Genomic DNA, 20,926 nt, shown 5'->3' on the forward strand with positions numbered 1-20,926 from the left:
TAAATTCAGAAAGCAGCTAATCCTTCCTACATAGAACAGGAGATACTAAAAATTGTATACAAGATCTGTCCATGTAGATAGTGTTGCTTTATGGGCAGTGGTTGTACTTTTGTCAGAAAGAGTAAATTGACAGAAGCGTATCTTCACTGTGCAAGTGGCAGAAGAGTCCATCATAGGAAGTATAAAAATAGCTGTTATTGCTGGAAGAAATTTGAAGTATAGTAATTACGAGCAGATAGGAGAATTCTCTGATAAGTAATTACTCACTGTACTAGCAGTTCCAGTTGTCTGGAGCCTTCTGGCTTCTAAAAATCCACATTTGCAGGCTTTCTTAATCATGAAGCAGTCTTTTCTGTAGTTCTTTTTGTTTATTCACACAAAACTTCTTGTAACTTGGCAGATAGCTTTATATGTGAGTGTAGACTGCTTATTTTGCATTTAATAGCCTTTCCACTTGTTCTCCTCATGTATATATGCATACATGTGTATTAACAGCAAATTACTACTAAAAAAATGGTTTCAGAAGCAACTGGTGAGAAGGGAATAGTACTCCCTTTCCCAGTTTTGTAAGCAGAGCCATTATTTCCTATGCACAAAACTTCATTTTTCACAAATAAGAACTATTAATTCCACAGGTTATGCTACAGACTCATGCTTAGTGTGAAATAACCTGAAGCTTAAGGGATAAAATACCTGTAGTCCCTGTGAAATCCCAGTTTATTTGGGGGTGGCATGGGGAGGAGGGAGAGGCATTAACATGTGAATAAATAGTTCTGGAAGAAAATTAGGTTATTTTCCTGAAATATCTTCCTGAAAGCAAGTAGAGACAGTGTTATTCGGTGACAGATTATCTTATGTTCTAACCGTTTTTAACAGAGCATCGTAGTGCTTCCTCTGATCTTGTGAGAGCCCTTGATGGAAGGAGTAGCATTTCAAAATTGTATGTTTTCTTGGTATTCCTTTATCTCCAGCCAGTATTTGTCTACTACAAGTCTACTTACTTATAATATCCCTTTTTCTTTCTTTTCTAATGACCTTGTGACTTAGATTTTTTTAAATTATATATTAATTTCTGTAATTAATAAATAATTAATTAATAGTCTTGCTCTACTGTGTCTTGAATGCCACGAAGATGGAAGACATGCTTGAGTGAAAAAAATTTGGGGGATCTTTCATAGTTCTACTCCCTGAAAGAACAAGAGAAAAATAGACATGAAATATGATAGATGTGCAGTTTTTATATATAGGACTTTTGAACTGAGAGTATTCATTCTCTGTATTGAATAAAAAGTCCTTTTGACTTGCATGAAAAAGCATTAACATTTCAAAACTGTATTCCTTTGGAGAGAATTTGCTTATGAAGGCGTCTTATAATCTGTAACTTTACTCTGAGATATGCTTTTTACTGAACATGCCTGTGAATGTGCAGTAGCATGTAGGTTTTTGTCAGGAAAAAAATGTGGAGAATCTTTCTTAAACAGGAAACATTTTATGTACTTTTGGGCTTTTTTTGAAACATTTTTAATTATTCAGGGGAATGGATCTAAAACTTATTAAAAATAGTTCTTAATGGTTTAAAGATGTGGCTTATTTTAGTCACATCATTATTTAGCTTTCGTTTAGGTTTTGTATACCAATAGAGATTTTTATGAAAATTGCTGTCTCTTTTCTGCCATAATTTTGTCATTCAGTGACTGTGAGCATGCTGTCCTGAAGTTTGAGATCATTTAGTCAGTATGCAGAAATTTCTAGTTAACTGAATGAGCAACCTACAGATGGAATTTAAAATATCTTTAATTCTAATAAAATTTTAGTTAAAAGTTTATTTTCTTAATATCCAAGTATGAATGATAAGAACAACTCATACATTATCATAAGTGTAGTACTGCAAATAAAACTGTAGTTAAATTGTTACCTGAAATGACACTAGGACTTTTGGAATGAATAGAAAACAGTTTTGTATTTTTTATTTATTTTTGTATTCATCTTTTATGCTATCAGTCTTTCTCCTCATGGTAAGAAGATGAGCTGTAGATGTCTTTCATGTGCTATGCCCATAATTTAACTGCACCTAAATTCAGTGTGCTTTCCTACTACTAGGGACTGAGAGGGGGAAAAAAAAAATCAGTAACTGCTGGCTCAATTTGAGTCTTGAGCGGTAAAGCTGAGGATTTTTTTAATGTGGGATTTTTTCAATTTAAACACCTTATTGGTGAAAACTTTTAAAATGTTTTATTTCTTTGACAGGTAGGTATTTACAGTATGGCTCAATTCCCTTTTGCAATGAGGAGTCTGTGTACATATTAAAGAAGTTTTGTATTATGTGTTGAAGAGCATAAAAACTATTCAACTTTCATTGTCTGATTTTTCTAACATCTCTTAATAAATCTGTGGGTCACTAATCATAATGACTGGGAGTCTTTACAAGTGAATGAGGACTTTTTTGTACTTACCCATCTGACAAGTGGAACAAAAGAATGGCAGGTGGCTCCTGCTGCTTAACCTGCCTTAGTAGAGCTTGTGTCTGCAATGCTGTTGTTCTACTAAGAACAGACTTACTATAGTACCTGTCTATAGCAACAAGGGGTATCCATTGTTAGATTTTAGTTTTTCATTTGTGGTCATTTTTGAAAGAGACAAAGATCTGTTCAGCTGTGGATTATCCTGCTTCTGAAACTGATGTATTAATGTTTCAGAGAAGGCAGATGCTCAGTATTGTTAATAATATTTTATTTTTCTTAACTTTTGTACTTTTAGCTGAAGTCTAGGTAACATTTCCACTCCTAAAACTGGCAGTCAAACACTTTTCTTACAGGGTGGCCAGTGCATGTATATTTGTGTACTATGGAAAAAGGTGTTGTATTTTAAAAGGTTATGGCCAGTGTGAAATAAATGCTAAGTATTGCATTCTGTACCTGAGAATCTTTTTCATGGTTTGGTACTAACAGTCATGTGGTAAATGTGCTCTGCATTGCTATCTAAAAATGTATTTTTCAGTTTTGAGGTCATGAGAGTGTGCCTTAGACATAACAGAATCATACTACTTGGACAGTGGTGATGAAAAAGTTACCGTTGCGTTAGTGGTTGAAGAAGATCGCAGTGCTGACATAATGTGATTTTGGAAGATACAGGAAGATTACTTGATCACTTGTGCACGTATTGGCTAGTAAATGCTGTTAGTGTAAGAACAAGTCTGTAAGTAACCTTGAAGCTGCAGCCAGGGAAGTACTAAGCATTTGTGCATCGTGGTCAGCTGCTGTTGTAGAGGAATGGAGTCTGCTCATCATTTTGGTAATCAAGCTCAGTAGAATATTTATTTTAGCATTTCGAGCATGTCAGGATTCTCCAGATTGATGACAGTGTTTGGTTTGGGAATGTAGCAAAGTCAGTTTGAAATACTGAGAATTTCTGATTTTTTTTTTTTTTGGTGCAGAGTGCCTTAAGGCTTGAGATTGAACACTTCTTTGTTATAAGGTACATTATACACAGTTTAATGTTGACTGGTAGGGTAGATGTTGCTGTTTATAGTCTTTTTTCTTGTTTTCTATGTTAAAAAGGTGTTTGGGCTGAAGGCCAAGAATGAAGTTCAGTACTTCAGTGTTCAGTGCTTTTTGCTATAGGTAAAGACAAAAATATTTATGATAAAATGTGTTTCTTCATCTAATTTCAGTTTAGACCAGCTTGAGCATATGTGTGTGTGATTTGAATGTTCAGTGACACTTTTTCAATTTTTTTATACAACTCTATTCAGGATATAGAATGCATGAGGCAGATACTGGCACTGGAAGGGAGGCTATCTTTTGTATTTAAGATAGTGATAAGTGATTTTTTTTTTTTATTATTCTTTCACTATGAACCACTAAAAATACTACTTTTCTATGGGAGAAGACAATGGGATTTCAGATTGCTATTGAGACGACCTCTGGCTCATCCCCTGGGCCCTAGCCACCTTGCCTTCTACTTCAGCCTGTGGAAGAAAATGCGGCACAGCATGGTTTCATCACAGTGTATCAGCATCTGTGCTCTGCTATAACTCCTCCTAAGACAAAATTATCATTGCTTTATTATGATCTCTTAATTCCTTTCTCAATTGGTAGATTGTAACTTATTGACTAGATTGATATTCTACCACATCATGAGGAAGTATGTCAATAACAAGTCTGCTGGATTGTAGTGCTAGAAGTAATTGTAGCTAGATTAATGTGACAAGTGATCATTTTTGTTTATGGATCTTATAGAAACAATGTAAAATAACCTATCCCATTCTGTATTTTTCAAAACATTTTGGGATTGGCATCCTGCACTTGCTGTTGTTATAGGATAAAAATTATGGAAGTTACCAGAGCTCAAAGTGAGTTTGAAAAGGAGATTTTTAACAGAGTACTCTGATGTGATATATGTGCACACATTAATTACTTGAATATTCCCAGTACTTAATTAAAGGAGTAATAATTTACTGGGGCTTCAGATTTTAGAACATAATTTCATTTCTAAAACAAGTGCATTATGTTTCTAACAATCAGTAACAATGAAGGTTGAAGACAAAATGCCTAGCTGTTAACTACAGAGTTAGCAAGTAACTCAGTTCAGGGTAGTCTTAGTTTTACATATGTAAATAATGCTTTATGAGTTCTTACGTGTGTATCTTTGAGTTGTCTCACTTCATAACCTGCCCATATATCTTGCTAACAGTCATTCAGTGTAAATGCAAAGTGAGTTTTTTTTAGTAACTTCACATGAATGTTGTTTTGAGCTATACTCTTAGGTGGGTAGCTGAGAGTTTGCTCTTAAACTGAAAATTGGTTGGTTTGTTTTTTTTTTTTTTGTTTTGTTAGTAACGCTGTCCTACTTTACTTTTGTTCTACTTTGACTGGGGTTATTATGTAGGAGAATAAACAATAAGCCGTTAGTTGAAGTGGTTTTTAATCTCATAATAAAAATACAGGACAGGTGAACTTAGAAAACCATGCTCTATGCTTAATTTAAAAATTTATTGTTAAAAACACTTAAACTGAATCAAATAATTAATCTCTTGACTGAAGAGGTATCTGTTCATATGCACTGTTAATCTGTGTACTGATGACTGCTATGGTTTTGTTGAGTTGTTTGGGGAAAAAGCTGACTCAGTTTTGAGTTCCGTTGCTGCCAATGTACTTTAACAGGAAGGCCGAGCTGCTCATTTACTAATGTGAATATGCTAATATTTACATTTAAGTGAATGAATGATGATGGTAATTACAAATCTATTTTTATAAGTATAGCCCAACAAAAACTGTAAGAAATGTTGCTGGCAGTTTTTCTTGTTTTATGCCAGTCCTTTCTAGCATTTGGCTTAAGGAAATGTACAGAATTTTCTCAATTTACATTTAAAGTAATTTTTTTCCCTAGAATAAGTGCAAGAGATCTGGTAAGAATGGCAGCTGCATAAATTTGAATGTGACTTATAGGTGCACATGTTAATGTTTCTGAGAAACAATAATTACTGACCATAAGAAGCCTGGTGGTATACAAAAATTTGTCTTGATTTTGGAATGTGACATCACACAGATTTCAGAGATTAATCAGTGTTTTTTGTATAAGAGAGCTGTAATTGTGAAGGAGGCTTGATGGTACGGTTCACAGAATGTTGTGAATGTTAGATAAATGGGTATTTGATTTAATAAGGCTTACAATAAAAATGCATGTCTAATTCTGTTTTAGTAATATAAATAACTAGTTACATTAGATCTGTTTTAATGGAAAACTCTTACTGTTGTATTACTATTTCTTACATTTGCAAACATATTCTTATATTTGTAAATAAGAAATGTAGTCTAAGTATTGCGGTGCTTACCTCCAACATGGCATTTTAGCAGTGCTGAAGTCATATTGCTTATATAGTGTCTCATTCCATGTTCAGAGTTTTACAGTGCATGGATGATCATGGTTTCAGTAGCCATAAAGTGCTACATTTCTGGGGATTGTATGGCCTTCTGTGTATGCTGCTTTGGTTTTGTGTATGCATGGTTTTGTGTATGCTGCTTTGATTCAAGTCAAAACCCATATATGGCACTATCCTATTTTTTGTAATTGCTTGCTTTCAGAGGATTTGGGCCAGATTCTGTAGTCCTAGTAGGGAATACTTGTGGCTTTGGCAGGCTGTTGAATTGCATCCTTGACAGAGTACCAGTACAAATGTTCCATGTGCTGTTACTGCAAATCTTCGGTCTGCTCAGTTTAGGGTATTTTGCTTGTCTCCAATGAATTGCCACATACGAAAATTAAAACTACAAATAAAAGGCAGTGGGGTATGGGGAGCTGAACACAGAATAGCTTGTTCTGCAAGTGCAGTCTCTTGTATTTTACTGGCATTTATGGATCTGATTTAACAGACAATCTAAGCAATAAGAGACAATGTAGATCACATCAGTAGGTGTGTTTCTTGACTGGCTTAGAGGAAACTCTAAAAGGAAACTAGTATTACAAGAAACTGAAAAGCTGCTTACTTGCTTAATAGCTTTACAAATTTAGGTTGTATTTTATAGGGAGATTTTGCCAAGATACGGCTTAAAATTAAGTCAGTGGTAGATTGGGAACACAAGGTTAAGTGCAAGTGGTATTGCCATTGACCTGTGTGTTACATAATTCTTTGACAGTCAGTCTCTGCTGCTTGTTTATCAAGTTAAATTTTTTTTTCTGAATGAAGACACACACATGCAATAATTGAGGCTACTATATAGTATCAGTGTTAAAGCAAGTAGCTGGAATTTTTGCTTTAAGATACAGATCCGTGTTCATGCTAGTCATTATGTATATTGCATTAGATAATTGCAGTGAACCAGCATGTAGCCTCAGGCTTAAATCAGGTTTGCTGCTGAAGTTCTTGAAAAAGCAGGCAAGGTGGATAACGGTGATGAACTAGAAGTAGCTTCTACTTGATTTTCTTTGTCTTAAAGATGTTTGACAGATACAGTTGTAATCTACTAATAATGTTTTCTTTATTCTAATGTTTTTATCTTGTCGTCATTATAGAGGAAGTCAGACATGTCAGCTTTAAAAACTTTCTGGACATCCTGTACCTAAACATGGTGGACTAAAGCATTTGAGTGATAAACCAGTCTTGACAGATGACAGAGGTGGTTCTATTCAATAACTCATTACTCAGTGCTAAGAAACTGGGAAGAGGAGAAAAGAAAACAACACTTGTTTTCTACTCTCTGACTATAAAGCAAAGTATAAGTCTGACTTAGTAAAATACTGGAGGGATTGCAATGTATACAGTTATGGAAAACAATGACTAACTGGAGGATATATGCCCCTTCTGATATTTTTATGATTTTGATGATATTTTGATAGTATTTTTTATTTTGATGATTTTTCGATGATGCACAATTTTTATCACAACATGGTAATTTATACAGAGTACTTAATGCAGTTTTCTTGATCTGATAAACACAAGGTGGTAGTCTTCTGTAGTTAGCTTTTTCAAGAATTTCTTCTTGAAAATAAGCTTGTACAAGGAGTGGGAGAAGTGTCAGCTCTGCTGTTTTCTTGTTTGCTTGTGCTAGCATTAGTAGCATTATCTTCAATGTGTAGTTTCTTTTTAAGCCGCTTGTCTGTTTTGTTGAGGGGTAGTTTAGTGAAAACGAGACAATATAATCCATAAATCCACTTAACTGGGCACATGTAAACTGCAGTAAGCCAGAAGTGAGCGAACAAACGAGTACACTACTGTCATCATCTCCGTATTCCCACTCTTCTGCCAGGATCTCTCCTGTGTGTAGTGTTTGTGACACAACCATCTGACCAAGTGAGGACTCCAGTGTCAAGCCATACATTTAATATTAGCAAAGCTTAGTTTCTCATTTTTAGATAAAAAATAAGTTCTCATATTTTTTCCAGCACCCCAGTGGATAGTCTTATGCACTTTTTGAGTGTGTGCACTCTATTTTGAAGACTGCTGGTGTACAGCAGCAATGTTTTAGGTGGCTAATGAAAATTAACTTTTCTAGAAAAAGAAACTGGAATCCAAGCAGTATTCAAGTAGTGAATTTCCAAGTCAAGACTTTCTTGGTTTTTCCATGAGTAAAATGGGATTGAAAGTCATATTGTTTTAAAATGGATTTACAATTCTATGACAGGGCAGTCACATAAAGCATTGTAGATGGCTTTAGTAAATCGAGTCCATTCAAATGAAAGTGTTTTACATGTGAGCAAGTATAAATATCTAGGGATAAGCAAATGTGACTTGTATCTGAAAATAAGGATACTGTATTCAGAGTTGTAAACCTAGAAAGGAATTAGATATTTCAGTGTTAAAGTAATTTAGTGGGAATGTGTGTTACTTTTTTTTGGGCACAGGTAAGTTTCTTCATTGGCGGAAGAACAGGAAGTTACTTGTAACTTTATAGTGACATTGGTGTGACAAGCGTTGAATTCTGCACGTAATTTGGGGGGAGGTGTACTTCTTTTTAAAAAGGATTTTTGAGAATGGGACAAAAGATCCATCAAGCTAATAGAAAGGGTTGAATAGTAATCAAAGTGATTATTGAGCAAGATACCCAAGAACGCTGACTCCTTTAATTTCACGGAAAGAAGACTGGAATGTGTCTTACAAGTTCCCAGTATTTCCTTCTTATATTCTTACACCAAAGGGCTTCAGTGGTTGAAGCCAGACTAATTAAAAATGGAAATGAAATACATGCTCTTAATTGGTAATAAGTATTGGAATACCCTGTCAACAAAAGGGTGGATTCTTCATTTCCTAGAAATGAAAGTTTCTTTGTTTTTCTAACAACTGATTTTTCTTAAAGATTTCTATAAAATAGCTTACATTTATATCTCTGTTGTGGGGGAAAAAACTCAGATACTGTTTATTAGTAACATGTTACTTCCTGACTTTTCTTCTGGAGATCTAGAGATGTGAAGAAATAATGCAAATAACAGAATGATGTTAGGTTATTGTTTTTAAGCAAAAGCAGTAAGACTATTTTGATGGAGAAAACAAAACCCCAAACTTTCAGTACTTTGAACTGTTAATACGAAATGATTTTATAAACACGGGTAATCTTAGATGTAATACTCCATATCTGCCTCACAGAAGTTAGTAACAACATGTTAAACACAATTTTGGGGTATTCTGGAGTTTTCTTCTAATCAGAAGATCAAATGTAGCTAGAATAAGTACTATTCTTGCCATGTTAAATAAAACGAAATTGATCACAGCTGAAACACTAACTCCCTGCCTTGGATGTATACTTAACAGGAGTTGCTGTGGTGCTTTCATGATATGATGTGGTAGAATAAAATGTTAAAGGGTGTTTTTAACATCTCCTATAAACACACTTCTGAAATTGGCAACTCTGCCTACAAATCTGACAATGTCACAGGTTCCTTTCTACAACTGTTTCCTCTTTTACTAGCATGTAGTCATGCAAATGAGTTTTATAAATCTAGACGAAGCCCAAGTGTCTTCTGGTTTCTGTATTTTTGAAGTGTGTTTAGTATTTTAAAATGTTAGAGAGACACAGAGCAGATGCAGTGGTAATAGAGGAGACTAACTTCTCTTGAGAATATTTTGGAGTTCATGTCTTTAAATGTGCAAATAAAAGAACAGAGATTCTCAGAATATGTCTCAGGCTGTTACAAGTGGTGCTCGCTCTTCCGAATTCCCAGTGCTTTTCTTTATATGCTCAGGTGGTTTCTTTTTTGTTTTTTGGGTTTTTTTTGGCTTATGTTTCTGTACATCTGTTGGATAACTTAATTTGCTGCTGCAGATACACATGGAAATGTGGATGTAATTCCACCATACCAGAAAGTGGAGGCAGAAGACTTGAATTCTAGCATTATGATATTCTCTTATGTGTACAAATACCTTTTCTGATCCATTATCTGTTAATTCGGGATGATCTTTTTAAAATTAAAAACACGATCTTGTACCATTTTCTGATGTAGTGTGCAACGTGGTCTATGCTCCTTCATTAGTAGCAATAAGCTACTTTTGTGAAGTCTTTCTAAAAAGGGGATGATTATGCATGTTAAGTATATTAGTAAAGGTATGGGTATGATTATATATATTTAAAAAATAAATGGAAGCTCTAGTCTTCAGAAAATTGGACAGTTAAACTGGATTTTTACAGGCTATATCTTTGTTATTCTCACTTACAGGAAAAGAGATTAGTGAAATGCTCTTAAAAATGCTGCATTCATTTGCTTTTAGTTTTGCTAAAACTGTCATGGTTTAACCCCAGCCAGCAACTAAGCACCATGCAGCTGCTTCCCCCTCCTCCCTCCCAGTGGGATGCGGAGGAGGGAAAAGAAAGAGGTAAAACTCGTGGGTTGAGATAAGAACAGTTTATAACTAAAGTAAAATAAAATACACTACTAACTAAGAATAATAATAATAATATAATGATAATAGTTGTAATGAAAAGGAATATAACAGCAACAACAAAAAAAAAACACCCAAGAAAAGACAAGTGATGCACAATGCAGTTGCTCACCACCTGCTGACCGATGCCCAAGCAGTGATCCACCCCTTCCGGCCAGCTGTCCCCTGTTTATATACTGATGTTCTATGGTATGGAATATCCCTTTGGCTATTTGGGTCAGCTGCCCCGGCTCTGCTCCCTCCCAGCTTCTTGCACACCTGCTTGCTGGCAGAGCATGGGAAACTGAAAAGTCCTTGGATTAAGATAAGTGCTACTTAGCAACAGCTAAAACATCAGTGTTATCAACAGTATTCTCACACTAAATCCAAAAGACAGCACTGTACCAGCTACTAAGAAGAAAACTAACTCTATCCCAGCCGAAACCAGGACAAACAGTAAGTTTTGGGTTTTTTTTTTTTTTAACCAAAGCTGTAGTGGACACAGTTACAAATCTGTTCCTTGAGTGTAAGTAGCACTGTAGTAACTTGAGACTTGATGTACCTCAAAAACCAGCCAGAGTTAGGGATGTTTTCATTTTTAAACTTACATTTGATCTACAGAGAAGGAAGGCGAAATCCAGTGTTTTATTAGGGTATTCTGAAAATAGATTTTGTAGGTCTGTATAGTACAGTTTTGTAACAATGGACACCATAGAAAAAGCTCACATGAAAGGAAAAATACATTTTCAGAGTATTGAATAGTTAGAGTAAACGAGACACAGAGGATACATACTGAAGAGCAAAAAAAAATCCAGAACGACTAGCTTCCTTAAGTGAACAAAATTTATTCTGCTGAATGAGGAAGAGGTCCTGTGCATATGAGGAAGTGCAAGATGAATAGAGGCAATAATATCAAGTTATTTTTAATTATATAGTCACACAATGCGTATGTACAAAAAGGTGAAAGTAAAATTGGATCATAAGGCTTTAATTATTGATATTTTCAAACTTCTGGATTGCCTGGCTTAAGGCAGGTGTTAATATAAAGCTATAAAGTCCAGAAGTGCAGAATATTTTTGTATTAATTTTTGGAATATATGTGCTGTTCATCATATTGATAAAGTATATGAGTATATATAAAGATCTATGAACATGAAGATAGGACATGGCATTGTTGCTAGCATAATTGTAAATGCAGTGCTTGAGAATATTAAAGAACATTTCCAGTCTTTTGATGCCTGCATTCGTTTTGTCAAATATTCTTTCAGGAAGCACTTTCTCATGAAGTGGGTGATCTTATGTGCACTGCTAACTTAAACTGAAAGTTGGTTATGTCTCTGCTAAAGGTTTAGATACCTTTAACTCATTTGTTAAACATAGTTAACTGATTCTCCTGCTGTGCCAAGACAAGCCTTGTTATATGGACATGCTTATTATTCTTCTGTTCAGGGAAAAGAACAACAGTAATTTTTTCAGGTAACATGTAGTTTTGCTGGTCTAAGCTGTGCGCATCAGGCGACCTTTGTTCAACGATTCCAGTAACAGACTACATAGTAAGGGAGTCTTCTCAGTGCAACGCATGTGACTTTTAGCCCTAGTTTTCAAGACATTTATGGCCTCGGTATCACCAGCTGTCTAAGGAAACATGTACTGTAAGTGCGTGTTCCTTCCAGGGTTTCTGGAATGCTGCCATAGAAAGCTCAACAAAAATAAATTTTTCAACACAGTAGTACAGTCTTCGTTTGTTACAGTTTTTATGAACAGCAAATAAACATGTTCTTCAAGTGTTTTGTGTTGGAGAATATAAAACTTATTTTACATCAGGAAAAATGTTAGACTGAGAAATAAGGTATCAGAGTGACAGTTCACATTTTAGACTTCATGCAAGATTTGAAAACAAATGTAGCTTTAACACTAAATTTGCCTTTTCCCCTCCTAGGTAGATGTATTTTATGCCTGTTTACAAAGTATTTAAGAGATTGTTCCCTGAACATCCACTGGGATATTTTTTTTCCCCCCATATATTGTGTTTGGAAATGATGTATGTTTTGTTCTGAACTTAATTTTTATTTTAATAATTTTCTAAGTAAAACAAAAAAAATACACAACTAAAACTTAAAAATTCTTGTATGAAATTTTAAATGGGAAATTGTGTTTTATTCAAAGTTCTCTTTCTTATAAATCATTATAATGATTTGACAGTAAGAACAGAATTTAATGGATTCTTTCTGGACATCAAGTTTTGAAAGAATTTAGGAAGTTAAAAGTGGTGTCTGATGTGATACTTCAGAAATCAGGGTGAATCTTTATCATAGGTTCCCCTTGAGGCTTCTAAAAATTCCCATTGTCATCTGTTCTTACGATTACATTAAAAAAAAAAAAATCACTGTTCTTCATATGGTTTGAATTAATAAATCTCAGTCTACCATACATTTTACTAGAAATCTAGGTTTAAAAAACCCCAAACTTCCACTGTGTGGTGGTTAGATTTTTTAATGGACTAACTCACATTGAAGCAAAGTGTTTTCTTTTATGTGTTATCTAAACAGAAACCAAAAATAATGGAGGAAGAGAAGACAGGAGAAGCCTTCCAGTGCAAATTTAAGTAGAAAATGCTTGTATTTGGAAAAAAATTAATACTATCAAGTGATGACTATAACAATTTGTCATCTATGGTATTTTTATTCTGATGCATCTAAAACTTGACTTAATGTCTCATTAAACTTGAGGATTCATTAATCTCTTTCAGATTTTTAAATGATTTCTATAGATAAGGTGGTTTTATTCCTGAATGTAGGTTTGTCATAGCCTTAATTTAAAAAGTTTAATTAAAATGCCAATTTTTTAGAAAAGGAGCATATTTAAATGTCTCTTCATACCTTTTTAAAATCCTGTTTCAATTTACTGTTATGAAACCTAACAGATAGGTTGTGATTTTTATTTTTTACAAAACGCTTTAAATCTTTCACAAGTCAAACGTGATATTCATACAATATTTAATGAAACTGGTATTACCTTCATTACTCCTGTTGTATCTTTTACCTGTAGTTTTTACGAGGTTTTATTGTTGCTTTTATGTGAAAAATATATTTTTAACTTCAGATCAACTTGAAATCAGGTAGGAATTTTATTGGTAATGTTCATTAATCTTATTTAACCCCTTATAATTACTGTTTATCTTCATTTTACAGATGGAATACCTCAGGTTTACTATTTTGGCCCATGTGGCAAGTATAATGCTATGGTGCTAGAACTACTTGGACCTAGTCTGGAAGATTTATTTGACTTGTGTGGTAGGACATTTTCTCTTAAAACCGTTCTTATGATAGCCATACAGTTGGTAAGTGGAATAGATGTTAATTTGAGTGTTCATTTCAATAACTAAGTCTTCAATGGATTAAATGCTTATTTCACTTAAGAGATTTGCACTTCTGATGTTTTAAATTGGTGTTGGTGGCTTCTAAAGAGCCTGTGATACAGTTTTAGCAGGACGACTGTCTTATGTCACTTCCATTTACTTTGTTCTAGTTTTTCAAGAATCCTTGCATGAATGCAGTTTCATTGTGTCTTCTGAGTTCTCATAATCACAACCTGAAATCAGGAGTTTTAGTTTGACATGCTCAGTTAAAAAGAAAAACTTTATGAAATAAAAATAATTTTAATCCACAAAAGCAATTGGATGATGGGACTCCTGAATAGCATAAATATTTTTCCTGGACGTTCTCGGAAAGACAGACAGCAAACAAACAAACAAATCCCCCAAACTCTTCCAGAAATACTAAAATAGCACAAAATTATTCAATGAAGAATTTTTCCCTTTTTGACCATTTCCTGATTTGGTTCCCACCTAAGGGTAGGTGAAAGTGGAAAGAGAGAGAGAAGTAAGACTTTGCATGTTTACCTTGCTACAATGTGTTTTAAATAAGTCCTTATGAAATATTAATGATACTGATCCTCCACTTTCCTAAACAGGTAGTGGTATTTTTACCCATATATAGGGTATAAATAGCTGTTTAAAACATGACTGTAATTGTATAACAGGGCTACAACTATAGACATATAGACATATTCAGCTTATTTACAGCCAAAATGACCAAGTTCATTGTTTAAAATGCTCAAATCATCACAGATCCAAAGATCATCTTTATTTAATACTTGCTGTTCGTTTCTGAATATATAAATTTTGATAGAAAGTGATCCAGCTGGAACGGAGGTTATATGCATGGTGGTGAACTTTCAGTGCTTCTCTCGTTTATACCTTTAATATGTAATAGATCTACATGAAATTTTGCTACTCACTGCTTGATGACATAATTTCTGGTTATAGTTTTAATGTGCACAAAACATACTTGGTGCCAGCTGTTCTTAAAGAAGATAACTTCTGTTATATACTGATTAATGTCTAATGTCTGGTGTGGAAGTTTCGAATACACCATGTGGTGTATCTGCTTAGGTGATGTGTACAATTTGCATTGACTTTAACTGGGAGATACCTTGTTAAGAGCAATAGCCCTTTGGTTTTAAGGCGATAGGAGGGGTGATTTCCTCAAAATATATAGTCGGTGTAAGATATTTATCTTCTACCGCAATTTAATGTGGCAGCCTGAAGCTTAAACTAAACTTTCTGTCATTTTTTTTTCTTTTATTACAGATTTCTCGTATGGAATATGTCCATTCAAAGAACTTGATATACAGAGATGTAAAACCTGAGAACTTCTTAATAGGACGACCCGGAAACAAAACTCAGCAAATTATTCATATTATAGATTTTGGTTTGGCAAAGGAGTATATAGATCCAGAAACAAAGAAGCACATACCATACCGAGAACACAAGAGCCTTACGGGAACAGCTAGGTACATGAGTATAAATACACATTTAGGAAAAGGTAAGTGTGCTTTTTAAGTGCAGAAACAAGAATTCAACAGCTGTCATTCCTCTGAAATCATCTTGTTTTCAAGTTTGTAATTTTTCTCAGTCTGTAGTCATTAAGAACTGCAAGTTTAGTGTACTGTGCAAAATTATAGTTTGTCCTTATGGAAATACTATTTATGGGAATAAGGTTCCTCCGGGTCTCTAATCATCGTGGTCATGTCTCAGCAAATAATTGTTACTTTTGTTAGATATCCATAAAAGAAAGATGACGTGTGTCTTTTTGTATCATAACATCTTCTCATTAGAAGTATACCATGGCGGAGTGGGGTGGACAGGAAATGGATATGCTTGTTAAAGATATCGAAGTCAATAGATTGCAACAACATAGGTTTTCAGTGCTACCTTGGCAGTTTGTTGATCCCTTTGAATTGCACCATGTAGTGGAGTAAAAGTAGCTTATATTTGATGCTGATTTCTTGACTTATTTTTTTTTAACGCTTATACTATTAATGAGGCTTTGTCAGAGTACTTAAAGGTTATGCCAGTGTTGTAAATATGATGAGCTAAAGAAATGGCAGTATATAGAGTGGTAAGTTGTTATTATTGAATGAATAAATTCAGCTGGAAAAAGGTGTGTGAGCACTCAGTGGTCTTTGTTTATTACAGTTATATAGAGGTTTTCTAGTGAAAACAGGTTTGACATTTGAATTTGTGTAAACCAGTTGCTTATCATTGCATGGTAGTTGCTAATCAGGTTGCTTTTTGATTTAGTCATAAAAAATGTTGCACAATACTTACAGTTCAAAGGTACTTCATGTTAATATGGCAAATGAGAAATGGTTCACATTTTCCACATAGTAATAAGATGCTTTATCAGTAAAATCAGACCATAGTAGCTTGTGGTTAGCAGCCATAGCTGATGTTAACATGTAGAATCATAGAATCATTTAGGTTGGAAAGGACCTTTAAGATCATTGAGTCCAACCGTTAACCTAGCACTGCCAAGTCCATCGATAAACCATGTCCCTAAATGCCACATCTACATGTCTTTTGAATACCTCCAGGGATGGTGACTCAACCACTTCCCTGGGCAGCCTGTTCTAGTGCTTGAGAACCCTTTCAGTGAAGAAAGTTTTCCTAATATCCAATCTAAACCTCCCCTGGTGCAACTTGAGGCCGTTTCCTCTTGTCATGTTGCTTGTTACCTGGGAGAAGAGACCGACACCCACCTCGCTACAGCCTCCTTTCAGGTAGCTGTAGAGAGCGATAAGGTCTCCCCTCAGCCTCCTTTTCTCCAGGCTAAACAAGCCCAGTTCCCTCAGCCGCTGTGCTCTAGACCCTTCACCAGCTTCATTGCCCTTCTTTGGACACGCTCCAGCACCTTGAATGTAGTTCAGTTTAATGTATTGTTTCATAATAAAGTCATAATAGATTTCCTTTAAAGGATAATAATTAGTCGTGTGTTCAGCCTTTATGCCTTCTTTTTAAAAAGGAATTGAATTACCTTGTCTATAGGCAAAAATGTTTTTATTTAATCAGTGTGAGGCTCTTCTGCCTATTTCTGCTTTTCTTTTGGTGCCTGCCTTAGTCTCAAAATAAATTGGGATGAAAGACCTTTCTTAACTTTCTTGACTACTAAACTGACTTCAGATATGCCTTTTCTATGAAAATGTAGAGAAAGAATGTATACAATTACTGTTTAGTGCATTCCATGGCAAATGCAGATCTGTGTTTACAAAATGTTATTCAACAGCACTTCAGGACAGCAAACTTGGGGAAATTTGCAGCATCTCCATGCAAGTTAAAGAATGTGGAGCTTTTTCAAATTAAACAAAACCTGCAAGTCTTCAAAATAGATAGGAGGAAGACTTAAGCAGGTGCATTTTAACTGATGATGAAAAGGTGTTTTTCTATGTTGACATTTCAAAAGGGTATTGATTTCACATGGCCAAACATTACTTCAAAATTAGTTTTGAATTGTATTTCGCCTGACTTGCATCTCTGCATCCTCTGGCTTCTTTTTCTTCACAAGCAAAGCTGAAGGATTTAACTTGATGTGCAAACCAATTCTGTCATTCATTCCAGATTTTGGCATGAGTTGATCTTGCTTTCTCCACGCAGGTTCCTAGAACAACCTCAAATTTCTCCATTAAGTAGGGAAGAAAAGCAGGTGTAACTATGGCTATGTTATGTATCCATATGTAGGATTAACAGTGCGTATAAGATGCCCAGGTTATTAGAAGCATATGGTCAGAAATCACTGAATTGGACAATTGCTGAAAGGCGATCCCAGTCATTTGATAAGAGTTATGTTTGGGTACTGTATGCCTAAATTTAAATAACTTTTTACATATTTACACACCACATAATTTTTTTAGGGAAATGGAAAAAGTGCTGTTTGATATGTAACTGTCTTGCCTTTGTATCTGATACTTGGTTTTGGAGGCAGCCTTTTGAGTTGCTTTTAAAATCTCATTGGCAGTTCCACATCCTGGAAACATCTTCACAGGGTGGCTACCCTTCTTTATATGCATGCTTTTAGGGGGAAGTTCTGAAAATAAGACCAAATAATAGTTGCTTCCCTTTTTAAAGGTGAGAGATTGGGCTCTTGTGCCCGTCTTTTCAATTTTTTGGAATTGCTTCTGTAGAAAGTATAGAATTAATTGAAGTAATAGATATTTGAAATAGTTTCTGCTAAGTCTATGAAGCACTGGTGTAATTCTTTGTACTTGCACATCAGGAATGCACAAATTTCAACAGTATTGTTTATCAAAGAAAAACATTTAATATCTAGAATATAACCAAGTTTTGTGAAAAGCAGTTGAGACTCTTGGCTCTGTGAGCATCCTGGAATACAGGTTGTTTGACTAAGCTTAGTAAGTGGGTTTATATGTAACGGAGCAGCTGTGAAACAGTTACTCAGTTTGCTTTTCTTTAAGACTAAAGCTTTCGTATATAAAGAAGTTAATCAACATACAAAGCTTAACTGTCATGTTGTAGGTGAACAGATGAAATGAAACAGGTGAGAAATGTCTTCCTTTTGCTGGCAAGTTGTGTCTTGGTAGTTTGAGGGAATTTTTTTTGTTACCATTCTTACAGACTTCCTTTTCTGATGATATAAATGAATTCTGGAAGCATCCTTCCTTCAAATAAGCAATTTGTGAACAAAGTTGACATGGACAAAAGAGCTGAGTAGAAGGGCCTAAGTTTTGAACTTTGACTTAAGTACTTAAATAGCCCTCGTTTCCATATTTAGATTCCAAGACATTCTGTCCTTCTCCAAAACTTTTTCAATACCTGAAGTATGTCAATGTCTTCATATACTTTTTTACTCAGCTCTCCACTGATGAGCAAGATTTTTTTATAAAGATTATTTTTGCTTAAAAATAGTATGAATAGTGATTCCTTTGAAAGATATACTAATGTGCACTTTTGCATAGTGTCTGCAAAGCAATCTACAGAGTTAAAAATGCAAATTACCATATTTGTAGTTTGTATCTTTAAAGATTTTTTATTAGTATTAATTTTAAGTAGTTTATTGTCTCTAAGTAGAATATAGTGATAAAAAGTTTTTAATATTGATGAAAGTAAATTTCACATGAAATTGTGTAGCAGTTTACTGTAGGTTCCAGATTAAAACATATAGCTTGCAGTGTAATAGCAGATTAAAAGTTGGGTCACTGAAGGTGGTGCTTACTTGTAGAAGGAAAGAATGATGATTGGTAGTAGTTGTCATGGAAAGGAAGACCAAATGGATAATGAAGAAAATTATGAACAACTGCAGGTTGCAGCATTAGGTATTAAAGCTAGCAAAACTTTCAATTTATTGAAATCTAAACTGCACTAAACACCTGTCATGTTTCAGGGATTGATTCAGAAAGTGTTCAGTTATGCCTACCACAGGGCTGCAATTTCACGGTGTAAGGGGAAGGCCAAAGTCGGTGTCAGCCATCTGATACTCATCTTCCACAGTCAGTGATCAGTAGCCTCCAAAGGTCGATTTTATTAGATATTGGCTACTTCAGAGCTGACAGCTGTTTTTGCTTTCAGCTGTCTACCTGCATGTCTTCATGTGGAGGGGGGAATCTCTCCTTATTTCAACTGATACTTCAGAGCATCAGGATATTACAATCATTCTGCTTTGTGCATCTTCAGCTGCTGGTTTTAGTCTCAGAAAATGTCTCAAAATTAGAAGGTACTGGTTATGTATTTCAGTAGTGGACAGTTTAAATATCAGCATCCCCGTTTGCCATAGCATCGTGGCCGCTGTGGTTCCTTTCCCCATTACAGAAGTGTCTGGTTGACCCTTGGCAAGTAAAGAAAAGTTCCAGTAGTGGACTGCTAATTGCAGAATGGTTGAGGTTGGCAGGGACCTCTGGATGTCATCTTGTTCAACTTCCCTGCTCAAGCAGGGCCACCTAGAGCTGGTTGTCCAGGACCATGTCCAGACAGCTTTTGAATATCTCCAAGGAGGGAGACTCCACAACCTCTTTGGGCAACCCTTGCCAGTAATACGTGTTCCTGTAGTACATACAGAGCAGAAAACCTTCCCTGCTTTCTCACCACATTAAGTTGTTACTGTTTTAGTAGTTGCAGTTGGAAGTTTGTCAGACAGATAAAAGGTTTATTTATTAACGTTCTTATTTAATATTTATTAGAGGTAATGGTCATGCGCTTAAACTAATATTTTTTTCTTGTTATTGTTTTACAATTGTGTAAAAATAGAAATCCTTTTCCTTTTTAAGTTAAATTTATTTCCACAATGGTATTGAAACCATATCTGAGGACTGGCCTACTAGAACACATTTTGGCCTTTCCCCGTGTTAGAAATGAAATACAGTATGCCAGCTTTATTTGAGCGGTTCCTTTAGTGTTTGAAAATGAAAGGAGAATCCTATCTTTATAATACAGCAGTATTTACTAGAGTGGTATGATACTTTCTAGTTATGACCACAATGATGACAAATTTGTCATGACTCCAAGTCTTGTCGTCATTGATGTCAGTGGGTTTTGAAATTCTTGATAAGAAGCAGTCTTTTAATTAAAACAGTATAATAGCATATTCCAGGTAATTTAAATATAATGGAGGACCTCCCACCCCACTTACCCATCCAAAAATGCATTGTATATGAAGCTGGCCTTAATTCTGTATGCATTCACATAGTAGAAGGATGTGTAAAAAGTAATGAAGTATTGTAATCTTGTCATGTTCGCTAGATTTATTGTTCTTCACCAAGTAAAGACTGAAACTGCATTGTTGTTAAGCCATATTGGAGCCAAAGAGCTTTAAGATTAGATTAAATGATTTTTCATTTAGAGAATAATAGTATAAATACTAGTATTTCCTGATAGCATCATGAATATTTAACACTGAGAACACTTTTAAAAGCTTAATAGCAGGGTTTGAGCTTCCTAAACATAACATTTAGAACACAAATTCCTCAAGTAAAGGAAGCATTCACTTTATTTTTCAGGCATGGTATACCAAGTTGATGTCAGCTTAAGGTGATACAACCAATTTTAAAATCAAATAAGCTTTTTTTAGTCCTTCTTAAATAAGAGACAACACCCCCCCCCCCATATCATTGAAGAAAATAAATCAAAAAGTAAAACTGATCCTTACTTGAAGAACATAACTGAATTTTGAGGGGATTACATGTCTGGTATTAATACAGGAACATAGTAAATGACACGTTCCCCTTCAA

General features: G+C 34.8%; 1 protein-coding gene across 6 annotated transcripts in view; it reads left to right on the plus strand.

The window, feature by feature from the left end:
* CSNK1G3 (casein kinase 1 gamma 3) overlaps positions 1 to 20,926 on the plus strand; it is a 65,858-nt gene that overhangs the window by 13,331 nt on the left and 31,601 nt on the right. For all 6 annotated transcript variants that reach the window (XM_050912767.1, XM_050912768.1, XM_050912770.1 and 3 more), the window contains exons 4-5: positions 13,540 to 13,688; positions 15,000 to 15,234. In XM_050912767.1, the coding sequence (XP_050768724.1) occupies positions 13,540 to 13,688; positions 15,000 to 15,234 (384 nt within the window). The remainder of the gene's footprint in view (positions 1 to 13,539; positions 13,689 to 14,999; positions 15,235 to 20,926) is intronic.

The sequence above is a fragment of the Gymnogyps californianus genome, chromosome Z (assembly GCF_018139145.2).
Source record: "Gymnogyps californianus isolate 813 chromosome Z, ASM1813914v2, whole genome shotgun sequence".
NCBI lineage: Eukaryota > Metazoa > Chordata > Aves > Accipitriformes > Cathartidae > Gymnogyps > Gymnogyps californianus.